Source organism: Pangasianodon hypophthalmus, chromosome 25 (genome assembly GCF_027358585.1).
Source record: "Pangasianodon hypophthalmus isolate fPanHyp1 chromosome 25, fPanHyp1.pri, whole genome shotgun sequence".
NCBI lineage: Eukaryota > Metazoa > Chordata > Actinopteri > Siluriformes > Pangasiidae > Pangasianodon > Pangasianodon hypophthalmus.
The window spans coordinates 8,130,305-8,150,381 of NC_069734.1; the positions used below are offsets into that span (position 1 = coordinate 8,130,305).

At 41.1% G+C, this 20,077-nt stretch overlaps 1 protein-coding gene across 7 annotated transcripts in view; it reads left to right on the forward strand.

Moving 5' to 3' along the window:
* Positions 1-20,077, forward strand: part of znf536 (zinc finger protein 536) — a 175,371-nt gene that overhangs the window by 95,086 nt on the left and 60,208 nt on the right. For all 7 annotated transcript variants that reach the window (XM_034299641.2, XM_034299646.2, XM_034299647.2 and 4 more), the window contains one exon: positions 15,525-15,683. In XM_034299641.2, the coding sequence (XP_034155532.1) occupies positions 15,525-15,683 (159 nt within the window). The remainder of the gene's footprint in view (positions 1-15,524; positions 15,684-20,077) is intronic.

Below are 20,077 nucleotides of genomic sequence, written 5' to 3' on the forward strand. Positions count from 1 at the left end.
GCAGGATATTGGAAATCAGTGCAGAGCTGTTGAACATGACTATGCATGACTGTCGCTCACTCTCTAATAGACTGCACGTATGCTCTTTGTCTTCCTGTTTCACATTCCATCATGCCGCATCGGCACCCCGAGGCAAAGTTATGGAATGATCGAGGGCTTTTGAATTGTCACATTCTCAAAATGTAATAACCCGTCTGATAAAAATCAACAAGCACTGACTTTGACAGCTGATTTGTACTTTGTATATAAAAAATAATAATAAAAAAACAGTTACGGATTTTAATTTCGGCTGTCAGTTTAGTCATGACTAAGTTAACCTTTTTCATTTCTACATCTTGAAAGAACTTGAAAAATAAAGAGTAAATAATAATAAAAAAAAAATACCTGTGATAGATTACAGTTGTGTTAGTTTTCGGTCTCTCTCTCTCTCTCTCTTTTTCTCTTTTTTTATTTTCCTTTCCTCTCCTTCCTCTTATGTTCTTTTTTCCCTCTTCTTAGGTCTCATTCGAGTGCTGGTAATTATGGGTAATCATAAACAGCGGCGCTCTTGCTAATGAGACTGTGTGGTATGTTGGGTTCATACGGAGCCTCCACTTAGTGTGGGTAGAAAAGAAGCTCTTTGTTCTGTTTGTGGTGGTCTCGCTTTTTTTTGCCAATTTGAAACGCTGCCTTTACAGTATGTTCTGTCTTTTTTCTTTTACCCCGGGTTTATGCTACTGTACATAGCGATAGATGGCAGATTTCTCCAAGCTGTTGAGTCGACTTTGCCACGCTCACCCTTCATATGCCTGTTGCCTGCCATTTGGAGTTTGAAATCTCATTGGCTGGCCTCGCTTTGTAGGAGGTCACCGATTCTTGGTTATTTCCTAGATCGTTCCCTCAGGCTTTGATGAAGTCTCCAAGGGTCATATAGCTCATCTCTCATCCATTGGCAAGGCTACACATGCAGCAGTGCAGCTACAGAGTGGGCTTGAGTGTGTTGTGTTAGAAAGATGACAAATCTATCACTGTCATCAGTGTGTCACACCAGAGTTCTTAGCGTCCAAGTTGTAGAAATCTGCCCTAGTGACGATTACCGTGGAAACAAGGATTCTGACAGGGGAGGTTAGGAAGGTCTGTTTGTTGAGTGGTAACACTCATCCTTTACGTAATTCTATCTTGTCATGTTCTCATCCTGGTTTATGGTCCAGAGCCTTGTTTCTCACTCCAGACCAAAAAAAGTGGAGCAGCTGTGAGCCAGCTCTACACCTTTAGCCCTATTTGCTTGCCCTGTGTCAACCGCTCCAGAAGTCCCACTGTATTCAAGAGGAAAAGAAATCTTTCTGTCTCTCTCTGTTTCACTCTCAGTTGCACTGCTGTTCCCATATTTCCACTGGGAGAAACACTGACCTCATTTGTGAGGACAATAACCCCCTTGACTTTGGGGATTAAGACATGAAACCTTTGTGGATTAATTAGGTTTGGAGTTGAATTCATTTTGCTACACTGGAATGCAACAAGAAAGAAAGAGAGAGAGAGAAAGAAAGAAAGAAAAAAATATGGGTGAGCTGAAAGTTCAATCGTTCCCAGTTCATAGTAAAATATTTTGATTGTCCCTCAGGGTGTTTTTTTTTTTTTTTTTTAAATCTGCCTAAATGCACTACATCACTGTAGCAGGAATGAAGTTTTGCTTTAAATCTCACACTATGCCTGTTACAGTTCTTCACACATCGGCGGCAAGAAGTGGCAGCGCCGACAGCGCCACGGGAATCGCATTGTTTCAGTTGTCTTGGTAACAAAGCTTGGTGTTTGTTTGTATAAGATCTAGCGCAATTGCAATTTAGTCGGTTAACACCTATTGTTGTTGTTAATAGCATATGTTATTTGACTTTAACTTTCATGTGAAAAGAGCTGTTAGCACGTGTGTTTACAAAATAGCAAACAGACTTAATTCACAGCAGAGCAACTAAAGAACAGTGCAAAATCTTACAGCTGTGCTCTGTCTTCCTCTTTACATACCCTAACTGAATGTGTGGGCATCATTAAGTTAACACTTTTGTAATTATTTAAGCACATTGTATGAACTGTGCCTCCCATGATCATTCCTTGTTTTTTTCCCCCCATGTATTCAAATACACAGGAAAAAATAGTTAGAGTACTTACCACTAATAAGTGGTATGATTATTTCAACCCGTCACATATAGAAAGCTGGATAAAACAGCCATCATTAAGCTTTAACAATGAGTCTTAATCGTTCTCTATTGTGATCAGGAAACATCCTTTTTCCTTTTTTTGATGCGATGAGCAGTAAACCAGAAACAGTGATACAGTAGCTGAGGTGACGAGGTTAACTTCTCCCTAGCTCTTTAAATGTCACACATGTCTCATATGGGAGCGAGTCGTATAGGTTTGCCGTGTGAGGAAAGAAGGTTGCAACACTGATTTATAATAACTCTGTTTTTCCAACCACTTCTTATTCTCAAGGATTTCATATCCATTTGAAATGAACCCAATCCTCTCTATGTTACTCCGATATTCTCTCAGGGTTTCCCTTTGACCCTGAGCAATCTATCTATTTTATAGCAATACTATTTTGAATCTTATATTTAAATATGTCATTTATTTGATCTTCATCTCAGTTGCCAACAATACAAGATAAAAGATGAAAAATAAAAGATGTAAAATATAGAAATGACCTGTTAATAACATTTTTGTTGGTCAAATGATAAGAGCCATGTTTCCAAAAAGTATTATAAAGTTATGACTGTAACTGAGAGAGAGAGAGAGAGAGAGAGAGAGCGCTTTACTATTTAACAATCATATTTGTGCTGCAGTGCTTTTGAAAAACTCAGCCCTGAATAAAACAAATACGAATTTTAATAAAGGTTTTAAAAAAACTGAAATTCAGACATATTTTAAATTTGGAAACTCATAATTAGTATTGTTTGAAATTTAAAAATGGGTCATTTTAATCCTAATAAAGCATAAGGTTTAAATTATTAAATTATTCTCCCTAAGGCCCGCTGTGCTTTAAGATATTAGTGAGAAAAAAAATCAGATGCAACTTTTTTCTGAAGGCCCTGACATTTTGTTGATTGTACCCAAGGGCCATTATTGTAGAGATTTGGGTGTTTTAGCAGCAGGCCTATGAGAAGTTTTTGCTCTCTTCCCTAGAGGCATTAGGTTTAGTGGGGGTTTAGTGCTGCGGCTCAGCCCGCTCCCTCAATGTGGCTAAAACCACGGCTGAGCTCTGTGAGCCCCTCGCTGGGGACCGAGTGCCTAAATGCCACCTCTCTCCTGGCTCTGGCTGCAGGTGAGGTGTAATCGTGCTGCCGAAGCACTTCCCCCTGCCAGGAACAGGTATTTCCCATTAGACACAGGGTTGAGGATTCATGAAAGATCATCAAAGCTGGTTTCCTCATGGCCCTCGCTACAGCCCTTGTTTCACAGAAGAATCGGTTGGGATTTTACCTTTATGGTTCTGGTACTTGTGCTTTTTTTCTCATGCTTGTCAGGAAAAGTGGGGATGAAAAAGGAACAACTTGAACTTTCAAGAGAGGAGGAAAAAAAGAAGTTTGGAGGACGTTTCTGAATTATGTTTATGAGACACAAGCTGCTCACAGCCTGAACATGGCACCATGTCAATGAGGATCTATTTCGATAAAGTTTATTTTTACTCCCCACAAGGCTCGGCATGGTTAGGCACGAAAAAAAAAGTTGGTGTAGGCACAGATCTTAAGTCAACATATCCTGATTCCAAATGTCTTTGACAGATCTTGAGCTGAAAACCTCTTACAGTACATGAATGATGTAAAATAGGACAGTCCACGTCTCATCACGATAAACCAGTACAAGACACAGTAATGATTCATTGGCAAAAGGTTACCGGGTGTCTTCTGAAACATTGAAATGTTTGGTATGGTGATGGAAACATGCGCTAACAGTCAGATTTTTCTTATCTCATGCTTACTGTAGCGGTAAGTGGAGCATCTGACGGCTCACTGTGACGCTGCCTGGCGGACAGGTGAGATGGGCGAGCAAGCGACACTTTGGAGACGTGTGTTCACACCATGGCATCGTTCTCCATCTGCAAGCTTTCAGAAAATCCTCCTTCAGCTTGTCTCTGCCACAGCCACACACACAAACACACACACACACACACACACAAGCAGCAGCACAGGAGAGTATTCATTGGCTACTGTTTCCAACTTCGAAAAATTAAGCAAAGCTTCTTACTTCCGTACCTTCAACCAACTCCTGTAGCTAAATCTGTATTAAAGATGCTTGCTTCCTACGTTTTATCCACTCACCATCATACAGTGTGTGTGATTCCAGTGTGCATTTTGGAAAAGGTTCTCCTTCCTACCATGCAGTGTCCTCTTTCTCAACTCGAGGTGATGTTGGTTAAACAGAGAGCAGCACTTTGAGTCAGCCTTAGGGAGGTTGTTTTTTTTTATTCCCTTCTAAATGCTTGGCACGCTTGGTGGGCTTTTTGGAGGGGCTTCGCCTAAACAGACGGTCTCCCACTGCAGTGAGTGGGTCGAGGTCCAGGGAGCCGCGTGAGTTTCTCGAGACGCATCGCTGTCTCTCTGGAAACCAGTGCACTAGAAAGCGGCATCTTTCCCCCCTATGGCTTTTCCAGAGAATCTAGACACAATCTTTCCCTCCAACTCCACGTATTGGTCCAACCCTCCCCAAGTCCCTTATAGAAATAGTCCACCAAGTTCTCAGTCAGCCCTCACACACACACACACACACACACACAAAATTCCTAACACATCACATTTATTTTATTTATTTCTCTAAATTCATTCCATTTAAATTGAAAGAACAGCAGAACATGATCTGCACTTTTATTATTGTCTTCTGATTTCTTTAGCTGTATGGAAGATATGTGCAATCTCATCTATATAATACACACTTTAATTTGTAATCTGGTCTGGCCTTTGCATTTTACCTTTCGTCACCTTTTCATTTTACACCTTTTGCACTTGCTCACTTTTTAGGGATGCAAACTGTCACAGAATTTTTTTTCTACAAACCCCTCCCCATCTTCTCTCACTTTCTTCCCTTCGTAAATTAAATCCACATAACAGAGATCGATGGCTGCCTCCTAATCGCGTTAGACGTATTGTTTTAAAATACCAGCGCCCAGCTGGTGAATCCTGGTGCTCTTCTGTTTGTCTCTGTTTAAGAAATCAGACCTCTCTGGCTCCCACCTTCCTCTCTCTCTCTCTCTCTCTCTCTCTCTCTCTCTCTCTGTTTCTCTGTATGGCCCCACAACCCACATTTTCGTCTCTTCCCCAATCTCTCTGTTTTCTAAGCCCAAGGTGTTGGCTTAAATTCTAGGTGTCACATATCTGACCATATTTCAAGCAGGGAATGAAGCATGTATAAACCCCTTTCCCTTTAAAGGTCAGACATTAGCGCTGGTAAAAATTGATCTGTGGGTTTTATGAATTTAGCCCCTGTATTGGAGCTGCTTTGTAATGGGAAGATTCAGCGGGGGAAGCTTAACACAGCATTGTTTTGCTTTGACAACGCAGCCACGAGAGCCACTGCAGCTGTTCCCTCTGCTCACAATGGCAGATTAATTAACACAATCATGCGCTTCTGGCTGGCGCTCAACACGCAGGTCTGCTCTGGGATAGATAGGTAAATCCTATACATGCGTTTCCAGACAGAGCGTATTCTTGATGGGGTTCACTACTAGATATATATTTGCAATGTGACTGGTCAGCCTTTTGGAAAAAAAACATATAAATGGGTAAAGAATAGAAAGAGAGGAAAAAGAACTACAAATGAGGAGAAGAGGCCTAAGCTAATTGGTCCAAAGTATTTCTGGGAAGTGTTGTGTATTTCAGAAGAGCACTTCCTTTCTCTAACCACTCTTTTTTCTTTCTCTATCTCACTCTCTCTTTCCTCCCTCTTGAGCTGCCAGGACCATTAGCTGGCTTTCCTAATTAAGATTCTGCTGGCCGATCCGTCTCTCTTTCTTAGTTAGTTCCCTGACATTTTAAACTGTCTATTATTCCAGCCGGCTTTCAGGTGCAATGCTGTGTAAATGGCAAGTCAAAAATTATGTATCTTTTTCATACAGTTATCCATCAAGGACTATTAGAGGGAGCGGTCTGAGCGCTTAAATCATTACCGAATGCTGTGATCTTTCCTGATTGATCTTATCTCTCACTTCCAGTGTCATTCTATTACCACATTATACATCCTTTTTTTCTTTCATTCCTTCTTTTTAAGTGTTCCTTCTTCCTTTTATTCAGCGCTACAAATCCTGAGTTGGGTTTTGAACACATGTCGATATTTTAACCTTGCTCTCTTCGCTTCTTGATATAATGATCACTTAACAGTCAAGAGTAAGGGAAGGAGGAAATTAGGGTGTCGGTGGAGGCAACAACAACAGCCAAGCAATTATGTTTCCCTCAGCCCAAACGTTCTGCCGTTAATGAAATCCCTTATCGTGGTGGTGAGGAAAGGATGCTAGGACAGGTGTGAGAATCGCACACGGTTCATTTATCACTCCCGAAAATGAAAGAGAAAGGAGGAATATACAGACACGGAGGCAACAAGTGTGAGCGAGTTTCAACGTCTGCGATAATGTGTTTCTCCGGTACATATTTTGCACTTTGATTGGCAGCAAGGACTCATTCTATTTTCAGTTGTATAAATATAGGGCCCCGTCAGAAAGCCTTGCCACACATACATGCACACACACTTCCAGGAAGACTTTGTGCGTGGAAAGGTGAAGTAGGGAAAGAAGACTGATAGGCAGTCTGAGAGAAAGAGAGAGAGATGAAGGTCTGTCAAACGAGTGTCTGACACGCTATGGCGCCTCTTTGCTATGGACGACATTTTTCTGAAGTATTTACCTTGACGAAAGACGCCCGCACTTTTCTTCCCCCATATCAAAAACTCCATCATTGCGATTCACAGTGCAACTTACATTAGCAGGGTCAGCGGCTGAGAGACAGAAAGAGAGAGAAAGAGGGAGAAATGGAGAGAGAGAGAGGGAGTGAGAGCATGTAGGGCCCTTTAATGACGCTAATGCTGTGTGAGACTTTGGCTCCTGCTAAAGGAAGCTATCTGATTGGAAACAGCTCTGGGAGTCTGGGAGGTTGGCCCTGGCTCGTTTCATTTAATGACCCATTTCCTTCGCTCGTGCCACAAGCAGTTAACAGCAGTCAAGGTGCCCAGAGGTTCACCGCAGTGTAAGAGCACGCCAGGCCCTGGGCAAACCGGGGGGGTCTGAGAGAGCAGACATGTACGGGTGACGGGATATCACAGGTGCATGATCAGCTGACTGGGAAAATAATCTCGTTTTTTGAGTGTAGACACCAGTTTGATCTGTGTTGTAGTGAATTCAATTTGCAGCTACCACACATCTGTACAGGTTTTCAATCCACTAAACACATCTACTACTACGATTTACTACTGCTAGAGTAAAATTCTTGATTAAAAATTATGTCCATGATGAGAAATTTGGAAATTCCTCGAGAATCAGAATTTTTTAAATAATTGTTCTTAGATAACGTGAGTTATTCAATGATCCAATAACCCTTAAAACTCCATAGTTTCAGTTCATCCATAGAGAAAGACAGAAGAGTTGGTTATGACACATGTGACCTTCGCCTGCTGCTCCTCGGCCCCCAGGATCAGCCATAATGGAATCAGCCAAAACGTGCGCTTACACACACTTATCGAGCTAATGATCAGTTATTAATATTCACAATCTCTGGCCTTGATGTCCCTGCATGGGTATAGACGGGAGGCAATTATGTCACGATCATCCCTTCCAATGCGCCATGTGAGGATATTTATAAATATATAAGAGATAGATCTTAGCGTGCTGAGTTATTGCCCTCTTAGTGCAGATATACAGATTCAGATTAATTTGTAATTAGTCTTGAGATGTTGAGGCTGTGTAGATAAAGGATTCGACTTGCTCACGCCGTTCCATAAATGCTGATCATTTAAAATGAACAAATGCTGGGTGTCTGATAAAAATAGCTTCGGCCAGAATTATTTTGTTCGCCCGACAAATTCCGACACATATGTCTGAATGCGCTGGCAACAGCGAGGCCGGCGGTAAATGAGTTTTGAAATAAACTGTTATTGTTTAGTTGTAAACATTTCGCTGCATCGGATCCATATAATGGAATCTCGGGTCGTGCTTAAGTGTCAGCATGTTGGTGGTATTGTACAAACACAGTCCTTTACAGAGAGACAGAGAGAGAGAGAGGAGGAGAGGAGAGAAAGAGAGCAAGGGAGGGAGAAAAGAGAGAAAAAATGAGAAGATAGGGCAGAAGTCAGCCCCTTCTCTATGTAAAAATGTGATTTAATTTTCAATATCCTGTCATACGATGCTTTTCACCAGGCTTAGGTTCACATTAATTTGCTCCAAATGTCAGATATCTCCACTCAGATAAAACAGACGACGAGAAATAAAGACACAAGGCTGCCTTTTCTGGCCTGTGGAATCATCGGAATAGTTTTTAGTCATATTAAGATGGGGTGGTGGTGGTGGTCTATTAATAGTTGAGTCATCTGCGTTGCAATGTTCAGAAATGGCAAATTGTTAGATCCCCAATGGTGATTATTACTCTCTGTCAATGACCTTCATAACAAATTAACATTCCGGCTGTGGAGGAAATAGGAACGGGCTCTCTCACAGACATGTGTTAGGGGTGATGCACAGCAAACTGGAAGGAATGGAAGCTGTGGGAGGAGGAGTGGTGGAAAGAGAAAGGTTGTGATTGGGGGGGGGGGGGGGGGGGGGGGGTTGTGGGGGGCTGAGCTACAACACAAATAAATCATCACACTGATCTATTTTTTAGCTACGAGTGAGAAGGAGTGATCATGTGTAAATGTGACATACACTGTAGGTGCGTTTTGTTACAGTAGCAAAATTGACCGAATCTCGAACGAACCCGCATTTCACACATACACAAACACACACATGCTTTCACACGCGTGATTATGTAGCTGTTATCAGCTTTCGCACCGTGTGCTTCATTTTATTATCAATCATCACCCTTTTCAGAAATACGCCTACCAGGCTGTTCTTAGCTACTTTACTCCTTGTCTACATTTCGCAAAACTTTCATTAGACACTTCACTCAGATTAATGTGGGTTAAATAAATGATATCTAATATTGAGGATAAGGAAAAGAGGCAGTGTAGGGACAGGCTTATATCCCAGCCTGACTCTGAGCTGCTCATACCGCTGTGTTTGGCATGATAAATCATTTTATTTCATTTTCTGAGGCACTGGACAAGCGCATATATGAGTAAAACAGCGGACGTCCTTGGCTGTACAATTTATGAGCCCCATGGCTCAAGGGAAAAAAAAAGACACATACTAGATCTGCTGTAAGAAAAGAGATTTTGTTTAAGGCCACATATTAAAGGCTTGGAGGTTGTTACATTTTTTAAGGTGTTCATCAGATCAGTGTTACAGAAACAGTCTGTCTTGGTGTCTGGTTTTATAATTCTTTTGTGCATCAGGTCATAACCCTTATGGTAATTTTCTCCAAGTACCACTGCATTCTTTTAATTCGCATTAAAGCAATGAAAGGAGAGGAGTGATGCTTTTTGAAAGCTAATGGCTTTACAGCGAAGGTAATGGATTCAGAAGGGTGCTGTAGCTGTGCCTTGGACATGGATCTGTAAGTCAGTTTTATGATTGCCTGTTGTACTTGTTGATTTGGCCAGCTAGAAAAATGAATAGGAAATCAATGTTAGGCGAGAATGTTTTTTTTTTTTTTTTGCCGACTCTTTAAAGACTTTTAAAGGCACAGCAGCAGATGAGTCCGCTGTTCTATTTGTATCATTTTAATGTTTATTAATATCACTGTGGCCACGGATATGTACATAAGAAATGTAGCTTCTAATTTAGTAGAATTAAATCAGGAAGCCGATTTGCACGACTGATCCATAGAAATCATGTCGTCTCTATGCAGACCGAATCTATTCAGGCTTCACTAATGATAAACACTTCCTTCCTGCCAAAACAGTCAGAACCCAATGAATATTTACCACTATTAAGAGCAGCCGGCCCTAGTGAAGTAGAGCTCCTTATGAGATGCCCGCCCTTGGGGCCCGCCCGTGCCCACTCATACCTAGGATGGTTCCTGATCATGTGAACCCCCTGCGTTCCTGCATCAGGCCAGCGGTGGTCTCCTGTTCCTCCCCTCTGTGCTTTACGCTTTGATCACTCTGCAGAATAATACAGTTAGTGAGACCTCACTGCCTCCTCAGCAACCCTACTTTTCGCTTTTTTTTCCAGGACTTGTTTATGACTTTAGTTTTTTCCTTTTTCTTTTTTTCGTAAATTTGCTGCTCTTTGAAGCCTGAAAGCAACTCGAGAGGAGAAAACAAAGATGGGCGCGTGCCAGCCGGAAAGTTATGGCACCATTCCTGTTCCCCCAGCTCGGCAGAGGCTTCGCCTTTAAAGAGGGAGAGGCGCACCTTCTGTCACTAGCGGAGGGAGGGAGGGTGCACAGGAGAGAGAGCTATTCAGAGAAAGCGAGAGAGAGAGAGAGAGAGAAGGAGAGAGGGAGGGAGGGAGGGGGGTCCTCCATGGTCAGGAGCGCTGTCAATGTGGCTCATTTGCACGGTTCTGCTACTTTCACCTCGCTGACCTCCTGAGACAATGTCATGTTGTTGTGCTGGTGTGCGGCTCATGCTGCTTGGACAGGGTGTGTTTTGAAGACCTTGAGACATCGTGGTCAGGTTTTAGGCGTAAGCAAGTCATTTCTGATTGCAGCGCAAACGAGATAACAATTCATATCGAAGCATGGTGTTTTATGTGTCCTATTAAACTGCATCGAAAGCAGTGTTATTGATAGAGTGAATTCAGTCAAGCTTGTAAAGGCATGAATGATTTCTAATTCCTTGCAATCGAAGGCAGAATGCTTGAAGCTTAATTTCACCTGACCCCCTCCACTAGCAGGCAGAACAAATGTGCTCTAAAAAAGAGAAATGTGCCGTTCTGTTCAGCGAGCAGAAAAAGGACAGTCTTCCCTCCTCCTTTTATAATCCCACTTTCGCTCAGCCCGTCGCTAATAAATATAAATGTTTGTGATTAGCATCGCGGCGGCACAGGTGCATGTTTGTTGCGAGGGGAGGCATGTTCATTAATTTTCAGCGATGAAAAGTGCACTGCGCCATAAACGCACAGTCCAAAAAACGCATCGGCTGATAAATGAATGCACAGATTGTTAATGTACCATTGTATGGTTGAGCCTCACCGAGCTTTAAAAAAAAAATTGGCCTTCCTGCCAAATCGGTGGTAGCTGCAAGTAGCATGTGCGGCAGAGCCCTTCTTAAAAGTCAGATTATACGCTGTATAGCATTAAAACTCTCTTTCTGTCTGTCTGTTTGTGTGTTAATATGTATGTTTCTATTTAGACATAGGATAAGAATGACATAGACAGCTGAGCTTTTCCCTGCTGTGACTCCACTACCATGTGTTGAGTAATTAGTTTTTTAGGCTGATGTGCCATAGAGCAGTGTGTATGGCATTTGGTGCCCGGATCATGCCGATTTGGCCATGAGTGTTATTTTATACTCTAGAATTAAGCTGTCAAAATGATGTTGCACATACCCACTAGATTTAATCTGCACTGAACACAAATAAACATCCTTATTTGATATTCTTCATAATTTCTGCCCATCAGGTCTGTGTTTTTTTTTTTTTTTTTTTTTTTAAGAATCATCACATCATGTGAATCTTTGTTTAATGGCATACCTAGAACATAAAAACATGTCTGCTTTTCGGGGCAAAACTGTTCCTGACTAAAATGAAGCATTTTTAAAATATGCTTGTGCTTGGAGCAAGAAAACACGACTCTCCTGCAGACAAAGAAAAGAAAATCTGCTGAAAATGGGTTGTTTTTCAGTCTCTGCGAAAATGTTTTATTAGGGGACCGCTGAACACCTGCCTTAAAATGTCGTTTCAACATCTCCCGAATGCCATTTTGCTTAATTGACTTGGAAATGGCCCAAATGTATTGCTGAATGCAGTCTAATTAATATTAATAATAAATGCCATTATTAACATCAAAGAACATCTGGTGCCCCTGTTTACCCACATGCCTTATATGTAACACATTTTGCGGCTGTTTCATCTCACAAACAGAGCAGGGATAAACACTTTTTTTGAATTTAGGCTATTTTTTTTTAAAATTCTCATTATGTTTTATGAATTTATTTCCTCATTGACACTCCGGTCAGGGTTTGGTTTGCTCCTTAAACGGCCAGTGCTGGCAATGCAACTGCAGTGCTTTTTCTGGGCAAAAGACTTCGTTGTTTTGATACCAATGAAGCATTTGCTGGCATACACCTAAAAAAATAAAATCTGCCTAAGCTGGGATCCATGCCGTGAGACTGCATTAGGAACTTCGACCACCATAAATCAGCGAGCTAAATAACTTTAATCTAAAATTTCATTAAGTAGTCCTTGTCAGGTAGTAAAAGTAAGAGATAATGCAGTGGTGTTTAATGATAATTGGTGTTTGGTTAATAAATTCTGCGAGTTCCGATTACTTTTCAAGCAGCCGCTAGAATGCTAGCCTCAGCAGTGTAACTAAACCTCAAATTGATTAACTCGCCTGAACCAGCCCGTTCACAAAGATGGCACCTGTCCAAATCAAAAAAGAGCGTGTAGTGCGCGCATCAGCCGGATGGTGTTGTGTTGCTCCGGCGTAAGGAAATCAACTCCCCCCGGGTGCATTTTTAAAAGCCTAATGCCTTTCAAATGATGTCATCACATTTACCTCTCTCTCTCTCTCTGTCTCTCTCTCTCTTTCTATCTGTCTCTGTCTTAATTTTTTTTCTGTAACATTTTCTCCTACTGCCTTGCACAGGCTGCTGTAGGAGAGAGGTCAGTGGCTTTGACTGAGACACGTGACACATTATTGTAATGGAGATGAGAGACATCTTGTGTTTTTATGATTGCTTCTTTTTTTTATTTCCGGAAAGTGATATGAGAGCAATCAAAACCACACGACAACCTGATTCGGTGTGGCGAGTGTGATTGGGAAAGTACCATTAAGAGAGAGGGGGCCTTTTGTTTTTGTTGTCTTTCTTTTCATTAATGGGAACGGGGTGTGGTCCATCTGGAGGGACTCCAGAGGATGCACGCACACATTCAAATATACACACACACACACACACACACACACACACACACACACACTGTTGCAAATCCACATACAGTCCATATCCTCTCTTACAGTAAACACATACACACCCTGGTGGTAGCTGATGAGTAGCTTGAGTGTTTATGTGTGTGTGTATGTGTGTATGTGTGTGTGTGTGTGAGACATGAGACAGACAGCAGGGTGAGTGACTGATACTCCTCCTCCTCCCAGATGGCTCATGCCACTGGCCCTTGGTCTGATCCCAGCTCTTTGTTTCAGTTTGCTGTAGTGCATTAGTGGAGGCCCAGTACAGAGCATAATACACACTTCACACCTCAGCACTGCCCAGATATCTAATTTGAAATGAAGAATACCATTTCTATCTGGCTAAACAGTTACTTATCAACTCCACCAACATTAGCAGCACATATCATAACCATTTGATTCTATTTGATTCTAATCTAGTTTCACACGAACAAGTTAATCATATATTATAAATCATTCATTTCCATTTTCCCCAAGTACAATTGATTACATTGACAGTAAAGTCTCTAAAGCACAGTGCAAAATAAGATTCTTGTGGTTCAGCATCTACAAAACCAACCCTTGAGACTTATTGTTTGTACATATTAGCAATTTAAAATGTGAAGCCTACACTTGGCTTGTGACAATCATTTTAATATTGTGTGTCTCTTACCGATTTTTTCCCCCTTTGCATAAAAAGAGGATGTGAAATGGAAAATCAATACAGAGAAAATAGTTATAGGTGGGGGGTTATCGGGAAGCTCAGTGTTCCAGACACCCTGGGCAGAAGGATGGAGCGTAATATATGGGGTGACCTTCAAATGTCATAAATGTGTTGTGCAATAAACTGTCAATATTTGTGGTTATACGGCGGCAGGATGAATTTTACAGTAATTGGAACGGCCATATTAAAAGCTGGGAAGCAGTCAGCTGATTAAAGACACTGCTGTTGGGCCTCCTGGATGTGTGTGTGTGTGTTGTGCAGTTTCTTTTAAGCCCATTTTAAATGAGTACAGGAAAGTTTTTAGAATCTGCTACAACTCAGTTGTACAGTATTTAGTATATTTGTGTGTTTGTGAATTGACCTCCCTTCCTGTATCTTCCCAAAAAAGGCTCACACACTTGTCACTAAAGCTAATTTATCAGGATACAAACTCGAACTAGGTCAGAGTAGGTGTTTGTATCATTGTGTGTATGTTTGGGTCAAAAAATGGGGCACACAGTACAATGTAATGTGTGTAGGAAAAGCGAGGGAAGCAAATCACAGGCACGTGATCAGTCACAAGAGTGGAAGAGAATGCTGACTTCACCCTTTCTCTTTTAACTTCTTAAATCTCCTTTGATTTTTAAAAAGGGGTGGAAAAAATATAAAGAAATGGAATGATTATTAGAAAAAAAGATTGTGTGGAACGGTTGCCTAAGTGGGTTGCTCCATTTAGACCGTTTCTTTCCTCACATACATATCATATCAGGTAGCGCAGCGTAACTGAGGAAAACTGGCCTTTTAAACTTTACTTCACTTCCATTAGTACTTTTGTAGTTCAAGTTACAATATGAAAACTGCAGCAGAAACAAATTTTTATGATTTGGAGTTATGCTACGTATTTTATGTGGCTGGTCAGCTACAAAACCAGCCCTTTGCATGGATTCAGATGTCAGCATGAACTTGTGATCTTATGCTGCATAATAATTTGAGCATATGTGGAAATATATGTGCTAATACCTCAGCATAATCTGCCATTCCAACATCCAGCATCTCCTGTAATAACTCAGTTCAGCGTGGTTAATTATCTCTGAACTGGGGCTTGTTGGTCTTGACACGTTTAGAGTATTGTAGTGACAGCAGCTCAATCAGAGCGAGGGCTTCGTTATCACCCTCTCCTATCAGCCGCCGACGTCACCTGTCAAAACCAGGGCGCAACACGGAGGCACAGACCAACTGCTGACATAGCTGTTTCCTTTCCTGTATTGTTCGTTTTGACACAATCCGCCATATGCTACCTGGTAAAGATGATGATAGGAGGGATAAAATGGAAGAATTGGAGTGTGTATGTGGGGAGGGCGTCAGGGCGACATCTCTAAAGCAACCTGAAAAGCTTCTGAACTGTCAGCGTTCTGTCAGACCGAGGAGAGTGCGGCATGGAAAAAAAGAGTGGCGCGCGTGAACCCATTGAAGTGTTTGACTTTGTGTGGTGTTAGCAGATTTGTGCAGCAAAAAGGCTGAAAGGAGAACGAAAGACAGGAAAAAAATGAACAAGTGGAAGAAAAGCAGAGTGGCATGTGGCTGGTTTGAAGTGAAACTGAATACTCACTGAATTACATCTCTCTCGGTGTTTTTCTCTCTCTTTCTCTCTCTGTCTCTCTCAGATGTTGGGGATGAGATGGCGAAGGCACCAGGAGCAGTTCCTCCTCCTGCCACCCAGCACCGAGAGAGGAGTGTGGGATCCGCCATGAAAGACTGCCCCTACTGTGGCAAGTCCTTCCGTACCTCCCATCACCTCAAAGTCCACCTGAGAATACATACGGGTAAGAAAAGAGAGAGTCTAACGCTGCTATTTTTACAAATACTTTATAACACAATCTTGTCATTTTATCTTAAATATGAGGTCAGTTTCTTTTTTCCCCACAGAAGAACGCTTCTTTGGGCCAAGTTCTTATATTCTAGTAGTCGGGGTGGAAAATACTTGAGTAACTGTACTTCATTACTACACTCAAATATTACTTGGAGGTATATACTGTATGCTTTACTTGAGTGTTATTGAAACTGAAGGCTGAAGCTTAATTGCATTTCCAAGGGAAAAAAAAACAGATTTTTTACTCCTTACATTTTTATTTAGATCTTCAAAGTACTCACTACAAATCTTTTTCAAGGTTTGTTCTTCCCTCATCCAGCTAATGACTGTACGCTATACATCTATATAACACATTTTATTTGCATTTTATTTACATTTCAGTGTAAAGCAAACCAATCGAATCTATCATTGTAGGAAGAATTGACCAGTAATCATGTTCTACTTAATATCATCAGTAAAAACATATAAAAACTCATAAAAACTTTTCCTTTTTCCTTTTCAATACTAGAGTACATTTAAAAGTAACAAGATTTTTGACTTTTCCTTGCGTACATTTTGGCCAGATACTTCCACTTTTATCTGAGTAATATTTTGATGCATTATCTATACTTTCACTTAAGTATAATTTGTCAAAGATTTTTTCACCCACGCTAGCAGCTGTCAAATATTTGTAAAATATAGAAAAAAAAGAATTATGTGGACCACCAAGATCCAGCCAATCAGGCCAAGGAGGTGTCTGTCTTTACCTATCAATCATGTTGCCTATAAATCTTCAAGCTTCCTATTTTCGACTGGTATTCAAGCAAGGCATGTGCTTTCTAGGCATGGCTAAACTGCTGCCAGAATTGCTGACTATACCGTCAAAATGTGTACCAAGTCAAAATCCAAACTGAACTAATTTACAGGATTTTGTAGTTCAAACAGCAATAAATATGTTTAACAGTGAAACAAATTGTCTAAATTTCTTTTTACTTCACTTCACATCTACATCAGCTGAATGCCTTTTTTTCCAAAAGCACCAGAGCCATTTGCTTTCTTTCAAGGCTGGCTCTCCATGACTTTTCCAATTTTGTCCTTATCCTGCTTGTCATATTTCTCTGACTTGTAGCACGGCTCACATTCACTGGAGTTCCTGCATGTACCGCAGAGTTTCCCACTTCTACAGTAACGATGTAGAGAGTTAAGGTTGAATAGCTGCAGTGAAATTCTGCTGTGTAGCCCATAGCAAAACTGAGAGTCACTCTCATGCACAGCTTGTCCTAGTTAACATAGGGAAGCACTGCGAGGTCACTGCAAGTGTGAGTGTGTGTGATAGAGAGAGATCATGAGACGGTGTAAATGGAAACTCTGTGTTAAACTATAGCATGACCACAATAAATACAATTTTTTTTTCTTTCAGTGCAAGATAATCAACCATCTGTAGTCTCATAACTCATATATTCAGATTTTTTTTCCCTTTTAAATACTTTTTTAGTTATCTCATTACTTTGGCTTGCCTCACTACCTTTAAAACATCATCTGGAGAAGGACATATGAAAAAAAGAAAGAAAACTATTCAACAAGTGCTTTGAGGGCAGCTTGCGCTCTCGCTCTAACTTAAAATGGAAATCGCTCTCAGTTCAGGAAATTGATGGTTGTTATTTTTTTGGTATGCGCTTACAGGGAAGAAGGGAGACCACCCAAATAGTATTCGTCCCACTTAATAAGAAGCACATAGCTCTGCTGTTCTGGGGGAATTAAAGCCTGATTGTATGGCACGTCTAGCCGTGGAGCTGATGATTACGCCTCAAAGCTTAAACACACACACGGAGGCCAAGGCCAGCCAACGTGGTACCGTTTCTCTGTAACACTTTTTAAACCCGTCACAAACCCATCAGCACGCAGCTGCAGACACATTGTTTAGTATAAAATATAAGAAAGTTTATAACAGAACCTCGGGCCGGTCTCAAATATCAAAAAGTAGCACTAGAACAGAGCCATGAAGAGAAATTGTATACCGATGAATTAGTAGTGTGAAGAAATGAGGAAACAGGCGTCAGGGAAGGTCCGTTGACAGGCAGGTCTGAGGAAAGTGTTGGAGTCAGCTGCTCCTGGGCTTGTGGAGACTGATTGCTTTAAGCCTTGGTGCAGCACAGTTATGTCCCCATAAGCAGGGGAGCAAGGGCATGGAGCTGGGAAATATGTTTCTAGCTCAGGGAGGATGAGTTATGCATGCTTTGAGAAGAGGGTAAGGGTCCCCAGTAGGGCCATATTTCTCCAAAGAGGAAGCAGAGGCCCTCGTCCCGCAGCTCCGTTAACTCACTCACTCACTCACTCAACTCACTGGGCAGCCTTGTGTGTGTGTGTGTGTGTGTGTGTATGTTTACACTGCTGAAGTCCTTACAGTCTGTCGATGCTGCAGTTTACACCAGCCTTGATTTGTTTGCAAGATGTGTGAGCCACGTTGGATATAAAATTGTCATAAAGGTTTCACCCTCATGGCCCAAGTTTAGAATGAATCAATACCACAGAAAAGGGTATTTTTTGGAAATCTAAATAGCTGTGCATGTGATCTGATTAATGACATGCCACCCAAATGACATACTGTGAACTGAAGATCAAAATCATTCAATCTCTTGGTTAAACAACAACAGCTGAAATCTTTTAGAATGAACAAATCAGCGATGCCCACACTTACAGCATAAATCTACTGGAAAAGCCTAAAAAAGAATTGATTCCCAAACATCCTGACTGAAGCTTTAAATCATTTTCATTACCTGTACAAGTGATGAATCTGATCTTTAGATCAGCAGGTAACAACCACCGTGCATCCTCCTGCAGCCCAAATTCCTCCCTCCTAATCAGGGTTGGGAACAAAGCCGCTGACATTAGACAAACATCCCTCCTTGATTTAAAAGAATCAGACATGCAGATGACACAAAGTGCAATGCAGATGACCCTCAATCCGCACGGCGTTTGCCCATCATAATGGCATTGCTTACTAAGAGGACCAAGGCATTGTGCAACACAATGTTAGATTAATGACTCTCTAACACTGGCTTGAAAGGAATGAAGTGAATTTAAATTTCTCCAAAAGTTAAAGAGCTAATGTTACAGTATTAATTTCCTCTCCAACAGTGAGTGGGAAAATATCCATTAGTGAAATTAAGCACAGTTTGCTAGGTAGCTAACATTGTGCGGCATACAGTGTGGGGCCACAGCTAATGAACACTGCAGTGGGTGATATTTCATTATACAAATTAATGCTCACATTTTAATGGGAAAGTCACATAATGAATCTAGGCTTCAGTGACAGCAATTAGAGACACAGATTGTCCCCTTCTGGACAAGGCACTATTTAGCAGTAAGCAGCTGTGGGTAAAAAATAAAAAGGTCCTCGCTCCTGACAAAGGCTCCACATAACTTGAGGACACAGGAGAACTCATGCATTGATAGAATCACCTTTATTTTAGAGAAGGGATGGTGAAATGATGGCCATTGCCTGTGTCAAGTCACCTTGTCCTAGCTTGTACAAGTCTCTGCAAGTCCTTTCATAAAGTCAACAAGAGGCAAAAAGGCTTGGCTCACACCCGTGGATGCAGTTTTGGAGTTTTATGGTCGTATCAAGTAGTATTTTGAAAGTTTACTCAGGAGAAAGAGAGTGATTAAGCACTGGTGTGTGGTCAGCTGCTACTGTTCCAAACCATAAGCACTGTAATTTACAAAGGTCAGACAGTCCAGAGATCCACAGCAGTGTCAAAGAATGTTTATTCAGTGGTAGACATTATTATTATTATTATTATTATTATGTTTCTTATTGTTATTATTACTTTTTTCTTTTACAGTTTTTTTATATTGATTTTTTTTTTTTTTGCTTGCCTGGAGAAACATTATTTCTGCTCTTTTTTTTCTTTCTTTTTTTCCCTAAAGTCTTTAAAATGAATGCATGAACTGCAGTAATGGCTCTTACAGTAAAGGACAATTTAGAAACTAAACAACACTTACTGACAGAGAACATGAGCACCTTGATGTTTTTGGCTACACGTCTTTAACATAGATAAACAACCCGAACATAAAAGACAGTTATTTTTCCAGGCCAGTCAATCTCTCTGTCTCTACACTATACAGGCTGTCTTTTCGCCATTATATAAAGCCATATGGAAATCCATCTTAAAGTATGTAATATCTATTAACTATTTTAATTGCCCTTCTGTAGAGGCTCTGGGTGTTTATTTGCGTGGTTACTATGGAGTCGTGACAAATCGCACAAATCCAGATGAAATCGGTTTGAGCCGGACTCCTTCAAGTGGAAAGAGCAACCGGCAAAATGAACTTCTGAAATGATATGTACCACTCTCAGCAAGAGGC